This window comes from Doryrhamphus excisus, chromosome 1 (genome assembly GCF_030265055.1).
Source record: "Doryrhamphus excisus isolate RoL2022-K1 chromosome 1, RoL_Dexc_1.0, whole genome shotgun sequence".
In the NCBI taxonomy this organism is placed as follows: domain Eukaryota; kingdom Metazoa; phylum Chordata; class Actinopteri; order Syngnathiformes; family Syngnathidae; genus Doryrhamphus; species Doryrhamphus excisus.
In genome coordinates this window covers 16,037,248-16,059,462 of record NC_080466.1, presented here as the reverse complement: position 1 = coordinate 16,059,462, position 22,215 = coordinate 16,037,248, and the positions used below count along the sequence as shown (strand labels likewise).

The following is a 22,215-nucleotide window of genomic DNA, read 5'->3' as shown; positions in this document are numbered from 1 at the left end:
GTCGCTCGCCGGACTGAATAGACCGCACGAGGACGCTAATTATCTGCATTTTTATGAAAAATACATTCTATAAAGTTTCTAATTCAAATGTTCTTCATTTTTATATACTATTAATGTTTCGACTTGACCGTCACTGTGGTTTGTCTAACAGAATACTGCAAAGGAGTATGAGAGCTACAATGACAGTAAAATAATTATTTTCAGTTTAATGAAATAAAAAAAAAATATTTTAAGGATTTTTTAAACAAATTTTATGAGAATTCTGTTTGAATATTAAGACAAAAAACATTATTATACAAGAACAGTCATAATATAACAGTATAAATTACGTATATATATATATATATATATATACATATATGTATATAAAGTAAAATCATAATTTTCAGTTTAATGAAATTTTAAAGAATATATTTTAATGATTTTTTAACAATTTTATGAGAATAAAGTTTGAATATTAAGACAAAAAACATTATTATACAAGAAAAGTCATGATATAACATAATAAAATATGTACATATGTAGCTATGATTATTTATATATATATTAAAAGTAAAATCAGAATTTTCAGTTTCATTAAATTTAAAATATACATTTTAATGATTTTGTAACTAACAATTTTATGAAAATAAAGTTTGACTATTAAGACAAAACACATTGTTATACAAGAAAAGTCATAATATAACAGTATAAAATATGTACATATATAGCTATGATTATTTATATATATATTAAAAGTAAAATCATAATTTTCAGTTTAATGAAAAACAATATATATATATATATATATATATATATATATATATATATATATATATATATTAAAATACAAATAATTTATACATATGTTTGTTTTTTTTTCAATTATTTTATGTTCGCTATATATCGCATTTTGATAGTGCTGTTTTTTTTTTTTTAATCTATTTTTCAATGTTTAGTTAAAACCCTAATGATGCATTAAGTGTCAATGGAAACTTTGTTGTTGAAAAGTTGGAGTAGAGACCAGTACGCTTATATAATTTGTAAACCCAAAATGAAAAGCGAGCTATTACAAAATCCTGGACTGATTTTCATACGATTATATAATTGGATATAAAAATCCCAACACCACAGATTTGACACTGTTTCCCAAAAGAGGTGTTAAGTAGCGTCATGGTGGATGGAGAAAGTGGGTCACACATCTTCACAGACTCACTATGCCTATGTGTGTCATATTGCTGCTCCGTATGTCATGTGACATTCATGCATCGCTTGCTGTGGTGTAGATTCACCGGAATCTGGACATGATGGCACTTGAATCACTCATGCCTCTTTTGTGTTGCTTGTCCCTTCAGGAAAAACCCGAACCAAGTGGACACCAGGACCATTCGGGTGCTGATGGAAGTGGCGGAGCTGCACCGTAAACATCTCGGCGGGCAGCTTCTGTTCAGCCCCGAGGGTCTCCTGTACATCGCTTTGGGTGACGGAATGATAACCCTGGATGATATGGAGGAGATGGACGGACTCAGGTGAGGTGGAGGTGAAACGGCGGTGAAATTAGTTTTTCCCAATGTCATGTTTTCTTGAGTGGGCGGCACGGTGGTCGAGTGGTTAGCGCGCAAACCTCACAGTACCCGGGTAAAATATATACTTTATAAGTAACAATTTCATGAGAATAAAGTTTTGAATATTAAGACAAAAAACATTATTATACAAGAACAGTCATAATATAACACATAGTATAAAATATGTACATATATAGCTATGATTAGTTTTATATATATATACATATATATAGTAAAATCATAATTTTCAGTTTAATGACATTTTGAAGAATATATTTTAATGATTTTTTAACAATTTTATGAGAATAAAGTTTGAATATTAAGACAACAAACATTAATATCCAAGAAAAGTCATAATATAACAGAATATAACAATTTCATGAGAATGTTTTGAGATTAAGACAAAAAAACATTATTATACAAGAACAGTCATAATATAACAGTATAAAATATGTACATATATAGCTATGATTAGTTTTATATATATATATATATATATATAGTAAAATCATAATTTTCAGTTTAATGAAATTTTGAAGAATATATTTCAATGATTTTTTAACAATTTTACGAGAATAAAGTTTGACTATTAAGACAAAAAACATTATACAAGAAAAGTCATAATATAACAGAATAAAATATGTACATATGTAGCTATGATTATTTATATATATATATTAAAAGTAAAATCATAATTTTCAGTTCATTGAAATTTAAAAATATATATTTAAATGATTTTTTTAACCAACAATTTTATGAGAATAAAGTTTGAATATTAAGACAAAAAAAATAATATATAAAAGTATAAAATATGTACGTATATATAGCTATGATTATATATTTTTATATTTTTAGCTAGGAGACCGGGGCATGCGTGGGTTTTCTCCGGGTACTCCGGTTTCCTCCCACATTCCAAAAACATGCTAGGTTAATTAGCGACTCCAAATTGTCCATAGGTATGAATGTGAGTGTGAATGGTTGTTTGTCTATATGTGCCCTGTGATTGGCTGGCCACCAGTCCAGGGTGTACCCCGCCTCTCGCCCAAAGACAGCTGGGATAGGCTCCAGCACCCCCGCGACCCTCGTGAGGAAAAAGCGGTATAAAATGAATGAATGTTTTCTTGATCTGTGTCGGCAGTGATTTCACGGGCTCCATGCTGAGGGTGGATGTGGACACGGACATTTGTACAGCCCCCTATTCCATACCGCGGGATAACCCCTACTTCAACAGCACCAACCAGCCGCCGGAGATTTTTGCTCACGGTTTACACGACCCAGGCAGGTTGGTTAAAAGTCACACTTCAAGATGTGTGTACACTTTTTTGTTGTTGTTGTAGTTCTTCTGTGATCATTCATGAACCTTCTGCGTTCTTTAGGTGCACGGTGGATCGTATTCAGACCGAGAACGGGAGTCTCCTCATGCTCTGCACGGACGCCAGCGACAAAAACTCCACAACTCCAAGAATATTGGAGATTTCCAAAGGGAAAGATTACGGTGAGTCGGGCCGCACGACTACATTCTCCGTGTGGTTGAATACACCGTTTTGAGGCAAATAATAATTTTCAGTTTAATGACTTTTTAAGTAACAATTTTATGAGAATAAAGTTTGAATATTAAGACAAAAACATTATTATTATACAAGAACAGTCATAATATAACAGAATAAAATATGTACATATGTAGCTATGATTATTTATATATATATTAAAAGTAAAATCATAATTTTCAGTTGAATTAAATTTAAAAATATATACTTTAAGGATTTTTTAAGTCACAATTTTATGACAATAAAGTTTGAATAGTAAGACAAAAACATTATTATACAAGAACAGTCATAATATAACAGTATAAAATATGTACATATATGGCTATGATTATTTATCTACATACATACACTTATATATGTATTAAAAGTAATTTTCAGTTTATTGAAATTGTAAAAAACAGCATCGGCACAGTGTTTTTCCTGACAAAAACTCAGCAACTCCAAGAATATTGGAGATTTCCAAAGGGAAAGATTACGGTGAGTTGTACAAGCACCACCTTGTGACTTATTTTGTACCTGTCAGTCAAAACAGTGTAGACCCGCCTTCTCATTCAACTGCATGGATACGTGTCTCCAAACGTATGGCTCATAATGTATGTATATTCTTCATGTAAATATTGTCAAAAGAGTACAAAGAGTACTTGTAACATACAAACGTACACGTCTTGATATTCATGTATGAACGCAGCGCTGTGGGAACAGGTTGAGAAATACTCCGGGACGCCTGCCCAAGTTATGAAGGTTCAAATATGAGATTCCCCCCCCCCCCCCCCCCCCCCCACCTCTTGGAATCCCGATATGCCAAAGGCACGTAAGATTTCGAGCTGTCAACAGTAATAACCGCAGGGGTGATGGCTGAGCATTGTTGAAAACCGCTCACAACGAGGAAATGGATGCCGACGTCTCGGACTGCTTTTTATCCCACTTTTCTTCACAAACAAATGACTGGTGTGCGTCTTAATAATGATTACTTTGGCAACTGGAGTGTATACTTTGCCCCCCCCCCCCTTCTTCTGTGAACGATGTTCTGTGACATTAGCCAATTATCAAAAAAAGGCAATTGATTGCCGCAGGGAAATCAGCACGCCACCCTCCATTCATATTTCCCTTTGCCAAAGACAACTGCAATCCAAAAATAAAGTCCTATTACATCAGTGTCAAACTTGTGAACCGTGCAGCATCCTGCCAAGGTTCGTGTCGTACGGCCCTGAGATGTTGGAGAGAATGTCCAGACCCAAAATCTAATGGTTTCTTCCACCGTCCCTATGACAAACCTAGTACTGTATTATTATTGTAATACTTGACTTCTAGACATCTTTTTGTATGGATGACATTGTCCGCTAACAACGTTTATTAGCTTGAAATGTTCCTTTTGGGCGATCGAGTGGTTCGCGCGCAGACCTCACAGCTAGGAGACCAGGGTTCAATTCTACCCTCGGCACATCTCTGTGTGGAGTTTGCATGTTCGCTCCGTGCATGCGTGGGTTTTCTCCGGGTACTCCGGTTTCCTCCCACATTCCAAAAACATACTAGGCGACATAATTAGCAACTCCAAATTGTCCATAGGTATGAATGTGAGTGTGAATGGTTGTTTGTCTATATGTGCCCTGTGATTGGCTGGCCACCAGTCCAGGGTGTACCCCGCCTCTCGCCCGAAGACAGCTGGGATAGGCTCCAGCACCCCCCGCGACCCTCGTGAGGAAAAAGCGGTAGAAAATGAATGAATGAATGTTCCTTTTGGGCGATCGAGTGGTTAGCGCGCAGACCTCACAACTAGGAGACCATGGTTCAATTCCACTCTCGGCACATCTCTGTGTGGAATTTGCGTGTTCGCTCCGTGCATGCGTGGGTTTTCTCCGGGTACTCCAGTTTCCTCCCACATTCCAAAAACATGCTAGGCGACATAATTAGCAACTCCAAATTGTCCATAGGTATGAATGTGAGTGTGAATGGTTGTTTGTCTATATGTGCCCTGTGATTGGCTGGCCACCAGTCCAGGGTTTACCCCGCCTCTCGCCTGAAGACAGCTGGGATAGGCTCCAGCACCCCCGCAACCCTCGTGAGGAAAAAGCGGTAGAAAATGAATGAATGAATGTTCCTTTTGGGGTGGGTTAATGTATCGGTATCTATCGGTATCGGTATCAGTATCGTCATGTACATGATACAGTATCAGTACACTAGCATTCACTAGTGATACCGTTGACGTCCAACAGATCGAAGTTAGAAATTCATAGTAATTAGTAAATAATAGTAAATAGTAAATAATTAAATGTGGTTACCGCGCAGGCCTCACAGCTAGGAAACCCGAGTTCGATTCCACCCTCGGCCATCTCTGTGTGGAGTTTTCATGTCCTCCCCGTGCATGCATGGGTTTTCGCCCATGACTTTAGCTCAGTAAGCCTTTTCAAGATGTTTGATTGCTTTGCGGGCTGCACAGTGGACGAGTGGTTAGCGCGCAGGCCTCACAGCTAGGAGACCCGAGTTCAATTCCACCCTCGGCCATCTCTGTGTGGAGTTTGCATGTCCTCCCTGTGCATGCGTGGGTTTTCTCCCACGACTTTAGCTCAGTAAGCCTTTCAAGATTTTTGATTGCTTTGCGGGCTGCACAGTGGATGAGTGGTTAGCACGCAGGCCTCACAGCTAGGAGACCAGGGTTCAATTCCACCCTCGGTCATCTCTGTGTATTGAGTTTGCATGTTTTCTCCCACATTCCAAAAACATGCTAGGTTAATTGGCGACTCCAAATTGTCCATAGGTATGAATGTGAGTGTGAATGGTTGTTTGTCTATATGTGCCCTGTGATTGGCTGGCCACCAGTCTGGGGTGTACCCAGACAGCTGGGATAGGCTCCAGCACCCCCTCGTGAGGATAAGCCGTACAAAATGAATGAATGAATGAATGTTCTGCATCGTTGCAGTGCTCCATTTTCTTATTGCCCTCAGTCTCCTTTTGGATGAAATGACTATGTTGCTACCGAAGTAGAGACTTCAATGTCAATCACAGGGAATGGGGAACTCATTCTGAGGTAGGCGTTGATGATGATGATGATGATGATGATGAGCAGAAAACATGGGAAGACTCCTGTAACGTAACTTTAATTCAAAATGTCATCTCTCTTTGCCCTGTGCAGAGAACGAACCTTCCGTCTATGACCTGCAGTCGATTGGAGGAGCTCCACCAGTGGGGGGCTTCATCTACAGGGGCTGCCAGTCAAGGAGATTGTATGGCAGTTACGTGTTCGGAGATAAGCTCGGGTAAGTCAACCTGTACGAAGCTTTGTTGATGACGAAGTGATTTCCACATTAGCGGTGCTATTCCGACATTTACCGAGATGAGCACAGCTGGTCTCTCTCTCTTTCTCGTTCTCACCCGATTCAGTCGGTCCCTTGCGTCATGTCGTGCCAGGGTCAATACAAAGTTCCAACCGCATGAGGGGGGAAAACAGGTTTTGTGTTACTTTCACCACAGCGGCACAGCCAGTTCAGTGTAAATGGAGATCGGACATCCTGCCCTGCACTGTTCACACTTTTCTTTGGTTTGTAATTCATCCTCGTTTGCTGATGTCAAACAGTAAACGCTGGAGTAAGCAAAGGAAGTAAATAAAAGGAAAAAATTCACTCTCAGGATTTCAGCATTGAAACAATATGTGGTTAGCTTATTAGCAGCACCGGTTTGGGGTCTGACACATCAGACATTATGTGACACTAACCAATAAATGGCCGATAGTAGTTTTCTACTCAACTGCAGAGGGTACCAGGCATAAATGCAACCATCGTCAACTTCAGCTTTACAGATACCACGTCTGTGTGACACATAGTGTATCAGCATCATTAGCCACGTTTACATGGACCCAAATATTCCAATTCCATTCGGGTTATTTGCTCAAACTGAAAGAATGTAACCTTTGTATACACCTCATTCCCAAAGAAAAGTGCCAATCCGAATATATAATCGGATTCACAGGGGTGGAATATTCCTTTCCCCAATCTGATTGAGGTATCTTGTACCCGCTCAATCGGAAAGTTGTCAGACTGCGTTCTTCTTCGTGGTGTTTTTCTTCTTCTGTTGTTTATTGGCGGTTGGCAAGCAGCTTTCGTGTGCATTAGCGCCATTTGTGGAACAGAATCTAAACCAGGGGTCTTAAACACGTGGCCCGCGGGCCAAATGTGGCCCACAGGACACTAGTTTGAGGCCCCCGCCTTGATATGAAAGTTTAATGTTAGTGCGGCCCGCGCAAGTTTGATATGGATGCTGTATGGTATCATGTACCCAGAAAAAATTATTACGTTTGATTAATGTTCATGTTAAAGGTTAAATAACTGTTAATAGTTATCCTCCCTATCCTTGTGGAAGTGGTAAGTTTTTGGCTATTTCAGTTTAAAGGAAATAACTTGAAGGCTACCGTTTAGGTCGCTAGCTCTCTAGTTTGCGAGTTAGCATGTGTCTCAAGACCCTGCAGTTGCGCAATATCTTGTAAATAAAAAGAGTATAAATGTGACTATAGTCGTGTTTTGTCATGTCTACAGGACTCTAATAATGCTTTGTTCATTTTAATCGGAAAAAAATAATTTGTCTACCCACCAACTATATGTGGTTTCTTAAGTTTTTATTATTTGCCGTTTTATTATTATTATTATTATATTTATTTATTTATTACGGATTGATTGATTTTCGTTTTTCTTGATTTGTTTATTTATTTTTCATCTTATTTTGTGTAGAAAAATAAAAAGATATTTGAGAACAGTTTTACTGCGCATGCCCCATTGACTATTCTGGTTGATTATAGCGCCGCATGTAGACACGCGATTGGAATATTCCTTTCCATGTATACCATTGCTTTCGGAAAGGTCATTCGGAAAGAGAAAAACTCCTCATGTAAACGTGGCTAGTCATACCGAATGTGATACGGTGCGTTATTATCGCATTTCATTTTTTTTTTCAAGTCAATTAATTACACACCCCGCAGAGTGGAGGCTACTATTTGAGTGAATACACAATTCCATGCACACTCAACAGTGGCTCTGATTTTTGATGTGATTGTCTCAGCAACCTGCGGATTCTCCAGAAGTCGTCAATAACGCCATCGGCATCGAGTGACCAGTGGCAGGAGAAACCACTCTGCCTGGGAACAGCCGGCTCCTGCGGCTCCACGCTTGTCGGACACATCCTGGGATTTGGCGAAGACGAGTTGGGTTAGTATCGCGATGAAAGGTGTCCACTTAGGGTTGGGTATCATTTACAAACGGCAAATCATTGTGTTCAGAATTTGGGATTTCCCTCACCGTGACTGTGATTGGTGGATAACGAAGAGGCGTGTTGTTGCTGCTGTTCAACAATGAAACCGAGCACTGCTGTTTTACGTGTTAAAGGGATAGTTCTGATTTTTTGGTCCCATTTTTTGGTCCCATTTCGGATTTCCATGACAATTTGGCTGCCCAAAACAATATGCGTTCAAAAGAGTAATACATTTGCATCTCTCCGTTCTTGCGTATCTCACATCTTTTTCCGCTGTGGAACACACACGTGAACGATATAGACACGGCGCTCCAGAACTGGACTCGCAGGACCAAGTGGGGGAGTCCGCTCATGGTCAGGCTAATGCTAATTGTAATGGTTTTATTTGATTTGAACATGCATCAGATTAGAATTGAATGCATCACATAATCCGTTCACAGTTCCACATGTCCAAAAGGAGTAGGAAGAAGCAAAGCTTATTAAATCCTACCCCTCCATCTGGTACTTTTACAATCAGTAACTATTACATTTGTCACTTCCTGCTTTCCATAATACAGTTTGGGTTTTTTTTTTGTTTTGTTTTTTTTTAAATAATGTACCTCATACCGAAGTAGGAGGTGATATGACCATACAATGACATAATGGGTACCATAGTAACTGTCAATAAATCCAAACTATCCCTTTAAGATAGGCAATAAATTTGAAAAATTACTTGCACAGTATCACTTTCGAGTCATTTTTAGAGGTGGCTGAGTCTGCTGTTATTTAGCACTGAAACTTTGTTTTTTTTTTTTGTCCGGTTCCTACTGTTTACGTCGGCGCCATTACGATAGCAAGTTTTTGTACGCATCCCTATCTATATGAATAATGTAGCCACTTGTTGCTTGGAATATAGAAAATAAGCTTATATTGTTTTGACTTGAGGTCAACAGGATATTAAATATGTACTTCCTCTTGGATTCGGTATCATTTCCATAAAACAGCACGGCTTTTGAGCGCCGGCCCACCTACAACGCCGAGTTTTGCACGGAGCGGTGTGTTGCCTTTAACTTTGGGAGCACTAAGATCAAGTCGGGTGAAGCGAGGTGAGCGCCATAATGTGATACAGAGAACACGATACCAGCTGGACCCCCACCAGTCACTGGCGGGATTACGAACTGTCAGCTCCAGTGTTTCTGATTAAGTCGAACACTCACTCAACGACAGCCGTCATAAATGTGTGATCGCGGCTCTCGCCAGCTGTCAAGAGTTGTTTTAAGGAGGTCTTTCAGATTTGACGCATTTGATCAGGATTTGACGAGAATCACATCGGGGCCAGCGGTGGCGAGCGTTTTGGTCGGGGGCGTGTGTCCCGCAGACACATGTTTACACTTTGTCCCCTTATGGAATTTAGCTGTGGGTTTGTTCCTCATTAAATTATCCGCATGGTTCCCACTTACGAGTGTTCAATCCACCCATAAAAAAGTCTCTCACAGATGGACTGCCTTTTAATGTGACCGTTTCCTTTTTATTTCAGGTGAGGTCTACATACTGGCGAGCAGTAAAAGCATGGCACAGTCGCACAGTGGGAAACTCTACAAGCTGGTGGACCCCAAAAGGTAAAATCTTACTCCGTGGAATCGCCAACGCTGGTTATGCCACATCGCGCTTTACATTTTGCAGCTTCATTCATTTCTTATTTTGTTTCAAAATATATGAATTAATAAGTAAATACCATATAAGGCATTCAGAAGACGCATTCAAAAGCGCTGTGTTGATATGTAATATTCTACACTGGACACTAGGTGTCGGTAATGTCTAACAAGGACAGAAAAAACGATGCACAACTCTACAAGAAAACAAATATCTGAGAGTGTGTAGTTTAAGCGTTTGGCTCCCCAAAACAATATGCGTTCAAAAGAGTAATACATTTGCATCATAAAAAAGGCCTCTCTGTTCTTGCGTAACTCGTATGTTTTTCCGCTGTGGAACACACACATGAGCGATATAGCCACGGCGCTCCAGAACTGGACTCGCGGGACCAAGTAAGGGAGTCCGATCATGGGGATGTCGTACAACCAGCACTGGTCCCAATAGACTACACCGCTATGTACACTACCGCTCAAAGGTTTGGGATCACTTGCAAATTTCTTTGTTTTCCAAAGAAATACATATTTTCATGCACTTCACAAACATTTTTTCTCCATTTCACAAAATTTTTTATCAATTTCTCAAATGAATCAGATGATTTTCAAAGAAGGATGTACATGGCATCTGCACTAAATAGTAGCCGTCAAACACCAGGGTCAGTATCAACAGTGAAGGGGCGACTTCAGGATGCTGGACTTCATAGCAGGACTGCCAAGAAAAAGCCATATCTCAGACTGGGCAAAATAAAATTCCAAGTGATCCTAATACAAGTTCAAGGTGATGACAATAAAGGGAGTCTATCTATCTATCTACTATAGGGGTGTTATTTTATGTCTAAAGGGCTCTAATGTTGTCAACAAAACATACTAAGAAGGTTGCAAACAGGCTCGTAACGACAATAACAATTTTTAAGGATTTTTAAGGATTCCTAATAATACTACAATAAAACTAAAATAATGTAAAACTACTCAACCTTTAAAGGCGCCTTTGAAGAAAAGTCATGTGGGGGCATACTGTCACCTAGTGGTGTTTTGTATAATAAGCATATTTACATGTTACATTTAAATGTAAGAGCAATCGTGTTACATACACGATGTGTCCCATTTCTGGTCATGTATCATTACGCGTTTTTCACTTTTCTGAGGTGGCATCACAAAAAAGCCAAAGAACAAGCAAAACACACTCAGACGCTCGCCACATTTGCTGACATTTCGCATGACGATGGTTCCAGCTATCATGTTTTAGTGTTTTTGCAGACTTAAGCACTTAGGCCTTGAGTGTGATCCAAGAACTTTTGAGCGGTAGTGTATATTGGGTAATACAAGTGTCAAGGTGACTATAGGGGTGTTATTTTATGTCTAAAGGGCTCTAATGTTGTCAGCAAAACATATTAAGAAGGTTGCAAACCGGCTCGTAACGACGATAACGTTTGATTTTTCAGGATTTTTAAGGGTTTTGAAGGTTTTCTAATAATATTACAATAAAACTAAAATAATGTAAAACTACTCACCCTTTGAAGGCGCAGTTGAAGAAAAGTCATATGGGGGCATATACACTTTTCTGAGGTGGCATCACAAAAAGCCAAAGAACAAGCAAAACTCCCTCAGACGCTCGCCACATTTGCTGACATTTTGCATGACGATGGTTCCAGCTATCAAGTTTTGTGTTTTTGCAGACTTAAGCACTTAGGCCTTGAGTGTGACCCCAAACGTTTGAGCGGTAGTGTATATTGGGTAATACAAGTGTCAAGGTGACTATAGGGGTGTTATGTTATGTCTAAAGGGCTCTAATGCTGTCAATAAAACATATTAAGAAGGTTGCAAACAGGCTCGTAACGACGATAACGTTTGATTTTTAAATAAGGATTTCTAATAATACTACAATAAAACTAAAATAATGTAAACTACTCAACCTTTGAAGGCGTCTTTGAAGAAGTCATGTGGGGGCAACCATGTCACACAACGTGTCCCATTTCTGGTCATCTATCATTACGCGTTTTTCACTTTTCTGAGGTGGCATCACAAAAAGCCAAAAAACAAGCAAAACACACTCAGATGCTCGCCACATTTGCTGACATTTCTCACGACAATGGTTCCAGCTATCATGTTTTTGTGTTTTTGCAGACTTAAGCACTTTGGCCTCGAGTGTGGTTAAATATCTTTGAAGAGGCGGAATTTGAGGCGAAGTAGAAGCATACCCAATAAAATGACTGTTGGAGACACGATCCGGCGACTGACGCTGACGCAACCCATGAAGCTGCAATTAATCACGCTCCTCTTAAATCCTCGCCACTTCCAGCTTTCCCTTCACTCCCGCGGGCCAACCAGCTCGTCACATGGCCCACCTGCCTCGGCCAAAGCAAATGCGAGCGCCTGTAACGGGAGAGCGAGCGTTGCATTGCGCTATGTTAGTGTCAGGTATTGCTAACGGCAACACTGCGGAGCTGGCTGGATTCACGCTGGCAAAATTACAGCGCCCTGGTTATTTTCAGAGCGTTTGACAGCAGGTTTTATTTTGCTGAGAGGAAGGAAAACACCGAGGCACCTGTTGTCCGGCTCGGCTACGTTGACACTTCATTTATTTCAGCACATGCACAAGCACATGTACATATGCGCACATTTATATCATAAACATATTGTGTTAAAGTGAATTTATATTCATTGATATGAATAATGCATGATGGCTGCACGGCAGTCGAGTGGTTAGCACGCAGGACTCACAGCTAGGAGACTCGAGTTCAATTCCACCCTCAGCCATCTCTGTGTGGAGTTTGTTTTCCCTGGGTACTCCGGTTTCCTCCCACATTCCAAAAACATGCTAGGTTAATCAGCGACTCCAAATTGTCCATAGGTATGAATGTGAGTGTGAATGGTTGTTTGTCTATATGTGCCCTGTGATTGGCTGGCCACCAGTCCAGGGTGTACCCCGCCTCTCGCACAAAGACAGCACCTGCGCGACTCTCGTGAGGATAAGCGGTAGAAAATGAATGAATATCCACGTATACATGGACCCAAATATTCCAATTCCATTCGGTTTATTTGCTGAAACGGAAAGAATGTAACCTTTGTATACACCTCATTCCAAAAGAAAAGTGCCAATCCGAATGAATATATAATCGGATTCCCAGGGGTGGAATATTCCTTTCCCCAATCCGATTGAGGTATCTTGTACCCGCTCAATCGGAAAGTTGTCAGACTGCGTTCTTCTTCGTGGTGTTTTTCTTCTTCTGTTGTTTATTGGCGGTTGGCAAGGAGCTTTCGTGTGCATTAGCGCCATCTGTGGAACAGAATCTAAACCCTTCTATACGCCATTCACAAGTCCAGTTTTATTAAAAAAAGAAAATACATATCTATATAAAACATGTGCCAAGCGTAATTATAAAATATTATCAAGATTGAACTTTATCTTTTCCTGTTCCCGGGTGCGTTCTTTCAGCGAATGCTGAGATATGACGTAACACGCAGCTCCAGATGTTCTTCGATTAAAAAAAAAAATGGAGGCGAGCAATCGGCAGTGGACGGCTAAGGAAAGTTTGTTTTTGATTCAAACTAAATTTCAAGACTGGAACAAAGGAAAAACTGGCAATACGGAGTTATTCCGACAAGTGAAAGAAAAACTGGAGGAAGTCGGTATCACGTGATGTTGGTGTTTACGTTTTACTGCGCATGCCCCATTGACTATTCTGATTGATTAGAGCGCCGCATGTAGACACGCAATTGGAATATTCCTTTCCATATATACCATTGCTTTCGGAAAGGTCATTCGGAAAGAGGAAAAACTCCTCATGTAAACGTGGCTATTGACATGAAAACATCAGATACAGGTCACATATGAGCAAAAAAATTCCGGACAAGGACGCTGAGTTTTCCGAGGTAACACGGCAGACGACTGCCGGATTTACGGGCAGGCAGATGTGGAGGTAATTGTAACATACTGTAAAGCCTAACCATCATCAGAATGTGATTATTTCAATCACACTGAGAAACCACCAACCACCAACAGCCTTGCTGTTTGTCTTGCTTTGTTTTACAACCGCACACGCTCAGTAGGTCTCAATGCATGGTGGCCTATTTATTATTGAAGGCGCACTTCAACTGACAAACAAATACCTCAAAATGAAGTCATCTGGCCGTGACATGTTTACACAAACACGGCTGAGGGGTTTTATGGCTAATGTTTCCCTGTGGGCCCTTTTTTTTAGCAGCTTTAGCAAACGGTTCCTCATTTTTCCCTTCTGTGTTCCCAAATTTAAAGCTCATTGCAGGATGCTATCATGAAACTTTAGCCGAGAACCTGCTTATGAGAAGATCCGAATAACCAAAGCCTGAATGGATCAGGAGTCAAGACTCCAACGCTACAGGCTCTGCAGACTAAACAAGTCCAGTTAACGGTGGAAAGAATTGTTCTGATGGGGGATGGTGGGGGGGGGGGGGGGGGGTCTTGAAGGGGGGGGGGGGTGTAAATGCATCCAGGGCTCACGCCAGAAAACATAAATAAGAACCGAGTCATCTGGGACCCTTTGAAACATCTGCGGCATAATTAATCGCTCTAATGCTTGGGTGGCACTGTCGTCACCCGCGACTGATCAGCAGCATACATATTTCAAGTTTGATTCCCAGTCTGCTTTTTCTACTTCATCTGTCTCTCTTAATTTAACAGGAGATATTTCATTCCAGCCGTTTCGTTTGCGTTAAGCATTTTTTTTGGCTGCTCTGACTTCAAATCTTGACCCGTTTGCTGACAACTCACAGCGAGGATAACATAAAATAAGGATAAAAATAAGGATAAAAATAAGGATAAAAATCTTTGAAAACGTCTTTCGGGAAAATAATCGGAATGTCTTTGATTTGAAACTGTAGAGCGGTGCGGACATAGTTTCTCTGAGGGATGCTGTCGATCCTTGATACGCATGTAGGTCCAGTTCATACATATAGAATAAACATCACCTGACTGATAAATGGCAGCACTCAAATGCATCACGATGCTACGATACTTGCTCACATATCAAAGTTTATATCGTCATATAATTCATTAGCCACGTTTACATGAGGAGTTTTTCTCTTTCCGAAAGCAATGGTATACATGGAAAGGATTATTCCAATCGCATGTCTACATACGGCGCTATAATCAACCAGAATAGTCAATGGGGCATGCGCAGTAAAACGTAAACACCAACATCACGTGATACCGACTTCCTCCAGTTTTTCTTTCACTTGTTGGAATAATTCCGTATTGCCAGTTTTTCCTTCGTCCAGTCTTGAAATTTAGTTTGAATCAAAAACAAAACTTTCCTTAGCAGTCCAGTGCCGATTGCTCGCCTCCATTTTTAAAACTGAAGAACGTCTGGAGCTGCGTGTTACGTCATATCTCAGCATTCGTTGAAAGAACGCACCCGGGAACAGGAAAAGATAAAGTTCAATCTTGCTAATATTTTATAATTAAACTCGGCAAATGTTTTATATAGATACATATGTATTTTCTTTTTTAATAAAAGTGGACTTGTGAATGGCGTATAGAAGGGTTTAGATTCTGTTCCACAGATGGCGCTAATGCACACGAAAGCTGCTTGCCAACCGCCAATAAACAACAGAAGAAGAACGCAGTCTGACAACTTTCCGATCTAGCGTGTACATATTCCCACCCCTGGGAATCCGATTATATATTCATTCGGATTGGCACTTTTCTTTCGGAATGAGGTGTATACAAAGGTTACATTCTTTCCGTTTGAGCAAATAAACCGAATGCAATTGGAATTGGCGTTCTTTCAGCGAATGCTGAGATATGACGTAACACGCAGCTACAGACGTTCTTCGATTTAAAAAAAAAAATGGAGGCGAGCAATCGGCACTGGACTGCTGCGGAAAGTTTGTTTTTGATCCAAACTAAATTCCAAGACTGGAACGAAGGAAAAACTGGCAATACGGAGTTATTCCAACAAGTGAAAGAAAAACTGGAGGAAGTCGGTATCACGTGATGTTGGTGTTTACGTTTCACTGCGCATGCCCCATTGACTATTCTGATTGATTATAGCGACACATGTAGACACGCCATTGGAATATTCCTTTCCATGTATACCATTGCTTTCGGAAAGAGAAAAACTACTCATGTAAACGTGGCTACTAAGACCGTTGATGATATTTTACGTGTTTGCACGAGAAGGGGACTACAGCTATTTGTTTATATACATACTATATACATTACGTATGTTTATGCTAGCGCCTCTGTTTACGTTGTGTACAGATATAAACCGTGTGGGCGGTGGAGTACATGCAAACATGCACATCTGTGAGTCTGTGTGAGCGCGAGATATGCTAGCTCCCAGCATAGTGTAGCAAAAAAAAAAAAGCCTTTTATTTTCCCGTCCCTCTTAAATCTTCCTCCATCTCCGCTGTTGGTCCTTGTCGTCTTTCCGGCCTGAATAGCCCCAACTCCTACAATACACAGTAAATTTCTTGCACAATTAAAATAAGGAATAAAGCTACAAAAGACGGGACCCCCGAACAATGGTTGTCCGATGACAAAACGCCAAAAGAGACCACACGGGGACATTTGATGAAGCCATTGTTGGGGGTGCACAATATACATCACTCCACTGCGTTTTTCTCACGTACACCTCATGTCAATCAAGCGCGTTCTGATAGCAAACAAGCTAATTATATACAAGTATGAGTATCACATCAGTATCGTAGCCTAAGTCAGCTTTTTACGTAGCATCATCAAGCTTCATGTTCATGTAACAAGCTCATGAGCTAGCAGCGTGGCCCCCTTCTCCCCACTCCCCTGGCTCTCTCACACATTGCAGCACCACCACCCCTCCCAAAGTTGATAAATTCCCACAGTGGCTGTTGACCCAGCTGCCTTTGTCAAGTGGCGCTACCAGCAGGTGCTGTTTTCACAGCCACCCTGGCAGTCGTACAGACTGTTTAGTTGCGCTGCTGACCCCTGCCTGCTATTAACAGTGTTAGCCACAGACCGCCACCACTGCCCCCCCCCCCCCCCCCCCCACGCCGCCCCCACACCCCCACAACCCACACAATACTCCAGGGACTCTTTCTATTTTTCTCCATCTTTTCCCTTCTTTTTAAAAACTACTGCATACAACGACAAAAGCCAGCCTAAGGGATGGAGTCTGGAGTCGGGTGCTGATGGGAGCATGAGAATCGACCCCGCCTCCACCTTCCGTCCTCACAGTTTTGTCTTGGGGTAGGAATTGCACAGTTCATTCATTCATTCATTTTCTACTGCTTATCCTCACGAGGGTCGCGGGGGGTGCTGGAGCCTATCCCAGCGGTCTGGGTACACCCCGGACTGGTGGCCAGCCAATCACAGGGCACATATAGACAAACAACCATTCACACTCACATTCATACCTATGGACAATTTGGAGTGGCTAATTAACCTAGCATGTTTTTGGAATGTGGGAGGAAACCGGAGTACCCGGAGAAAACCCATGCATGCACGGGGAGAACATGCAAACTCCACACAGAGATGGCCGAGGGTGGAATCGAACTCGGGTCTCCTTGCTGTGTGGCCTGCATGCTTACCACTTGTGGTATTACTAACACATTCATTCATTTTCTACCGCTTATCATCACAAGGGTCGTGAGGGTGCTGGAGCTTATCCCAGCCGTCTTCGGGCGAGAGGCGGGGTACACCCTGGACTGGTGGCCAGCCAATCACAGGGCACATATAGACAAACAACCATTCACACTCACATTCATACCTATGGACAATTTGGAGTTGCCAATTAACCTAGCATGTTTTTGGAATGGGGAGAACATGCAAACTCCACACAGAGATGGAATTGAACTCCAGCCTCCTAGCTGTGAGGTCTGCGCGCTAACCGACCTATCCCAGCTGTCTTCGGGCAAAAGGCGGGGTACATCCTGGACTGGTGGCCAGCCAATCACAGGGCACATATAGACAAACAACCATTCACACTCACATTCATACCTATGGATAATTTGGAGTCGCTAATTAACCTAGCATGTTTTTGGAATGTTGGAGGAAACCGGAGTCCTCGGAGAAAACCGGAGAACATGCAAACTCCACACAGAGATGGCCAATTTTGGGGTTTTGAACTCTAAGAGTGCTAACCACTCGACCTCCGTGCAGCCTCGCACAGTTCAGCGTTTCGTCAATGTGATGATGCAAAAACTCTTCCATGATATTGCTAAGAAAATACCTACAGAAACAGTCTTTTTCCACAAAGCATACAAAAATAACATAACTCCAGGTGAGCAAATCAAGCGCTCCTCACTGTACTCCCTTGGAAGTGAGGCTAAGACCAGTTAAGACATCCCTATTCAAAGATTTCTTCACATTTAGCCACCTGGTTAAAAAAATATATATATTATTTTTTTTAAAGTAATTAATTAAATTTTAAAAATGTAAATTAATTGAATTTAATTAAATTGAAAAAATTAAATTAATTAAAATTGAAACAATTTTTTTATTATTTTTAATTATTTTTAATTTTAAATTATTTATTACAATATACGTCAACACATGACATTTATCATCTGAGTTCATCGTTTCTTATCGAGACAAAGCCATAACGACGCACCCCATGCTTGACGGTGTTAAAACTCTTCGTCCAAAGAAAATGAATGCAGCAGCAAGTAGCACAGCAGTCGTTAAATCGTAAAAAAGTTAAAAAAAAAAAACAAAAAAAAAAACTATAAAACATGTTTTCATTGGTGGTTATGCAGTGATGACAGTACATGGAAGGGAATAGCACATAAATATATGATATATATTTTGTCCCAAATTTTCGTTTTATCACTGGCCTTGGTCGTTCATCTTTCAGAACCGTTCTTGTCTAATAAATGCAAGCATTAGCACAGAAAAATGGAGTCTACTGAATTCCTTTTTGAAGTGCTTTAGGTAAATTAAAATAAACGCTGGCGCCAGCTTTAATCTACAACAGGATCTCTCTGGTCGTAAGGTCTTAAATCCTATCTCCACTTTTCAGTTTCGACTGCTGCAGAGTGACCATTTGCTAGCCCCCTCCCCTCACCCCCCAACACACACTCCGCAGCAATGATTGATGAAGCCTGTTTTAGCCGACCACAATTCCTACTCCTGATACCAGCGTCAGTACCCGGGAGTCCAATTACCATTCTCGGGTTATTGGCATCGCCGCCTCATCCTTCCACCCCCCCCCCGCCCCCCCCCCCAACCACCCTGCGTTGCCTCGTTATCCATTAACAACAATGAATCTGACAAACGTGTGTGGCGAACAGGCAGCCGCTGACAAAACGTTCTACATTTGAACATGATTATACTCGTTGCCATATTACTTCCAGATTTGTACGAGCGCGTGATAGGGAATAATTATTTTGCTAATGTGCGTGTCTTAGTGTTTTGTCTTAATGCGGAATGATCACAACATGTCCCTGTTTTTTGTTTTTTTTTAATCAAGGCTCTTAACCATGTGCTGCTGTGAAGTTGGACGTGTGGTCGGCCTGGTTTATATCTGAAGCCGCCTCTTGATTTTTAATGCTCTTTTTATTCCGCTATGAGGATTTCAGGATGGAGCGGCTGGGGAGGATGAAAGTGACATTTTAGAGCATGGATACAAGGCTATGTTTCATATATCACTGGTAATGCTAATGCTAATGCTAATGCTAATGGTAATGGTAATGAAATAGAAACAGCTGTAATTTTACAAGAATAAAGTCAAAATATTTAGAGAAAAAAAGTTGCTATTTTATGAGAATAAACTTGCAATATTATGATGAAAAGTTATGTCATTTTAGTTTAAATATTAAGGAAAAAATATTTCTTTAAGTCATATATCTTATGAGAAAAAAATTAACTAATTAAATATTTTAGGGAAAATTAGGTTGGGTAAAAAGTTACGATCAGGATAAAGTAATGGTAGTGGTTTTATTTCATTTTGAACATGCATCAGATTACAATTGAGTGCATCCTATAATCAGTTCACAGTTCCACATGTCCAAAAGGAGTAGGAAGAAGCAAAGCTTATTAAATCCTACCCCTCCATCTGGTACTTTTACAATCAGTAACTGTTATATTTGTTCACTTCCTGCTTTCCTGATATAGTTTATTTTTTTTTATATATTTTTTTGTGTAAAATAATTTATAAAATTATTAAATTGATAAATAATGTGTTTATTATTACTTATTATATAAATAATATAATGATAAATTATTTAAAGTAAATACATTATCAATTATTTATAAATTTAATAAATAAATAATAATTAATATTATATATATATTATAATTATATAAAAAATATATAATATAATTATAATTTATTTATATATAATATATATACATAATGGTTATCATCATGGTTATAATGGTTCATAATAACCGCCAATATAGTGACAATATCAATATTGTTTGTTATAAAATAATTTATAAAATTATTAAATTCATAAATAATTTATTTATTATTTATTATACATATATATAATATAATAATAAAACATATTTAAAATAAATAAATGATAAAATATGAATAAAATATTTATAAATAATATATATAAATAAATAATATATATGATATATATAATATATAAATAATATAAATATAAATAATAAATAATAAATAAATAATAATTATTAACCCAATTAATTAATAACCCAAAGTTCAATATTGAATCCTACAATAAACAAGGGATGACTGTAGTCCGAAAAGCAACTTTTAAATGTATAGTTTTCGCCCCACCCCACACACACACCCACACAAATTGACTTTTTTTTCCCCCCTCCCCACTGTTCCAGGCCCCTGGCCCCCAAGGAGTGCCAGCGTCAGGTGGAACCTCCAGAGCTGCTGATGACAGCTTGTTCCCAGCACTGCAAAAACGGACACTGCACCCCCATCGGCAAGTGCTGCTGCAGCCCCGGCTGGGAGGGGCCCTTCTGCCGCATCGGTGAGGCTCTTTTGGTGCTTGTTTTGTTATTTTGGACACTTTTTATGCCAGTAAACTTATTTTTATTTAAAAGCTCTGACAGCAGACATCACTACTTTCTACAGGAGACGTGTTTTGGACACATTGTATTTCTCTACAACAGTGCTTCTCAATTAGTGGGGCGGGCCCCCTGGGGGGAGCGCGGTGAACTGTCAGGGTGGCCGTGAGAGGCAAGGGAGTACTGGTGGAAAATGAGTGCCACCCACCAACATTCAAACGTACAACGAACATTAGTTAACAACGTTATGCCTCAAACATAACACACTCACACAACTTAGTTATGTTTGTCGTCAGCTAATTTAGTCTAGTTTAGCAACTAACATTAGCTAGCAGGGGTGTCTCATAATATTTTACTTTGATTTGACTTTATTCTCATAAGATTGCTACTTTTTCCGCATCCTAATATAAAAAAAATTACAACTTTGTTGTTTTGTTTGTTTCTCATAATATTCAGTGTTTTATCCACGTCTATTTTTTCTTTACTAGTTAAACTTGATGCTACTAAAAAGACGGCGGGAGGGTGTTCATAATATTCCGCCATTATTCTTGTATATGATTTAAAAATACATATTTTTCCTTAATATTTAAACTAAAATGACATAACTTTTCCTCATAATATTACAAGTTTATTTTCATAAAATTGCGACTTTTTTCTCTAAATATTTTGACTTTATTCTTGTAAAATTACAGCTGTTTTTTTCTATTCCTGGTGGGTTTCTTTTCAACGTTCTTCTTGTAAATGTTCTTCTCGTACTTGTGACTTTATGCCCATAACATTTTACTTTTATTTGACTTTATTCTCATAAGATTACAACTTTTTCCGCATCCTAATATAAAAAAAATTACAACTTTATTTGTTGTTTTGTTTTTTTCTCATAATATTCAGTGTTTTATCCACAGTGTTTATCTATTTTTTCTTAAAAAAACTTAAAAGATGCTACTAAAAAGATGGCGGGGGGTGTTCATAATATTACGCCATTATTCTCATATATGACTTAAAAATACATATTTTTCTTTAATATTCAAACTAAAATGACATAACTTTTCCTCATAATATTACATACAAGTTTATTCTCATAAAATTGCGACTAAGATTACAACTTTTTCCGCATCTTAATATTAAATAAATTACAACTGTATTTGTTGTTTTGTTTGTTTCTCTTAATATTAATATATAAATAAAATATATAAAATAAAATAAATAAAACATAAATATAATATAAATATAATATAAATATAATATATAATTAATATATAAATAATATTATTATATCTTAATGTGTTTTATCCACATGTCTATTTTTTCTTTACTAG

At 39.2% G+C, this 22,215-nt stretch overlaps 1 protein-coding gene and 1 long non-coding RNA gene across 4 annotated transcripts in view; one reads left to right on the top strand and one right to left on the bottom strand.

Moving 5' to 3' along the window:
• The window catches only part of LOC131122958 (uncharacterized), a 61,054-nt gene that overhangs the window by 9,515 nt on the left and 29,324 nt on the right, over positions 1-22,215 (bottom strand). The gene's annotated exons all lie outside the window — the stretch shown is intronic.
• hhip (hedgehog interacting protein) overlaps positions 1-22,215 on the top strand; it is a 48,516-nt gene that overhangs the window by 23,970 nt on the left and 2,331 nt on the right. For 2 of the 3 annotated variants that reach the window (XM_058065310.1, XM_058065331.1), the window contains exons 6-12: positions 1,335-1,508; positions 2,683-2,826; positions 2,921-3,039; positions 6,222-6,345; positions 8,138-8,283; positions 9,843-9,924; positions 20,714-20,862. In XM_058065310.1, the coding sequence (XP_057921293.1) occupies positions 1,335-1,508; positions 2,683-2,826; positions 2,921-3,039; positions 6,222-6,345; positions 8,138-8,283; positions 9,843-9,924; positions 20,714-20,862 (938 nt within the window). Of the gene's footprint in view, positions 1-1,334; positions 1,509-2,682; positions 2,827-2,920; positions 3,040-6,221; positions 6,346-8,137; positions 8,284-9,842; positions 9,925-12,078; positions 12,737-20,713; positions 20,863-22,215 lie in introns of those variants that run through there. The other variant, XM_058065321.1, reaches the window with a different exon arrangement.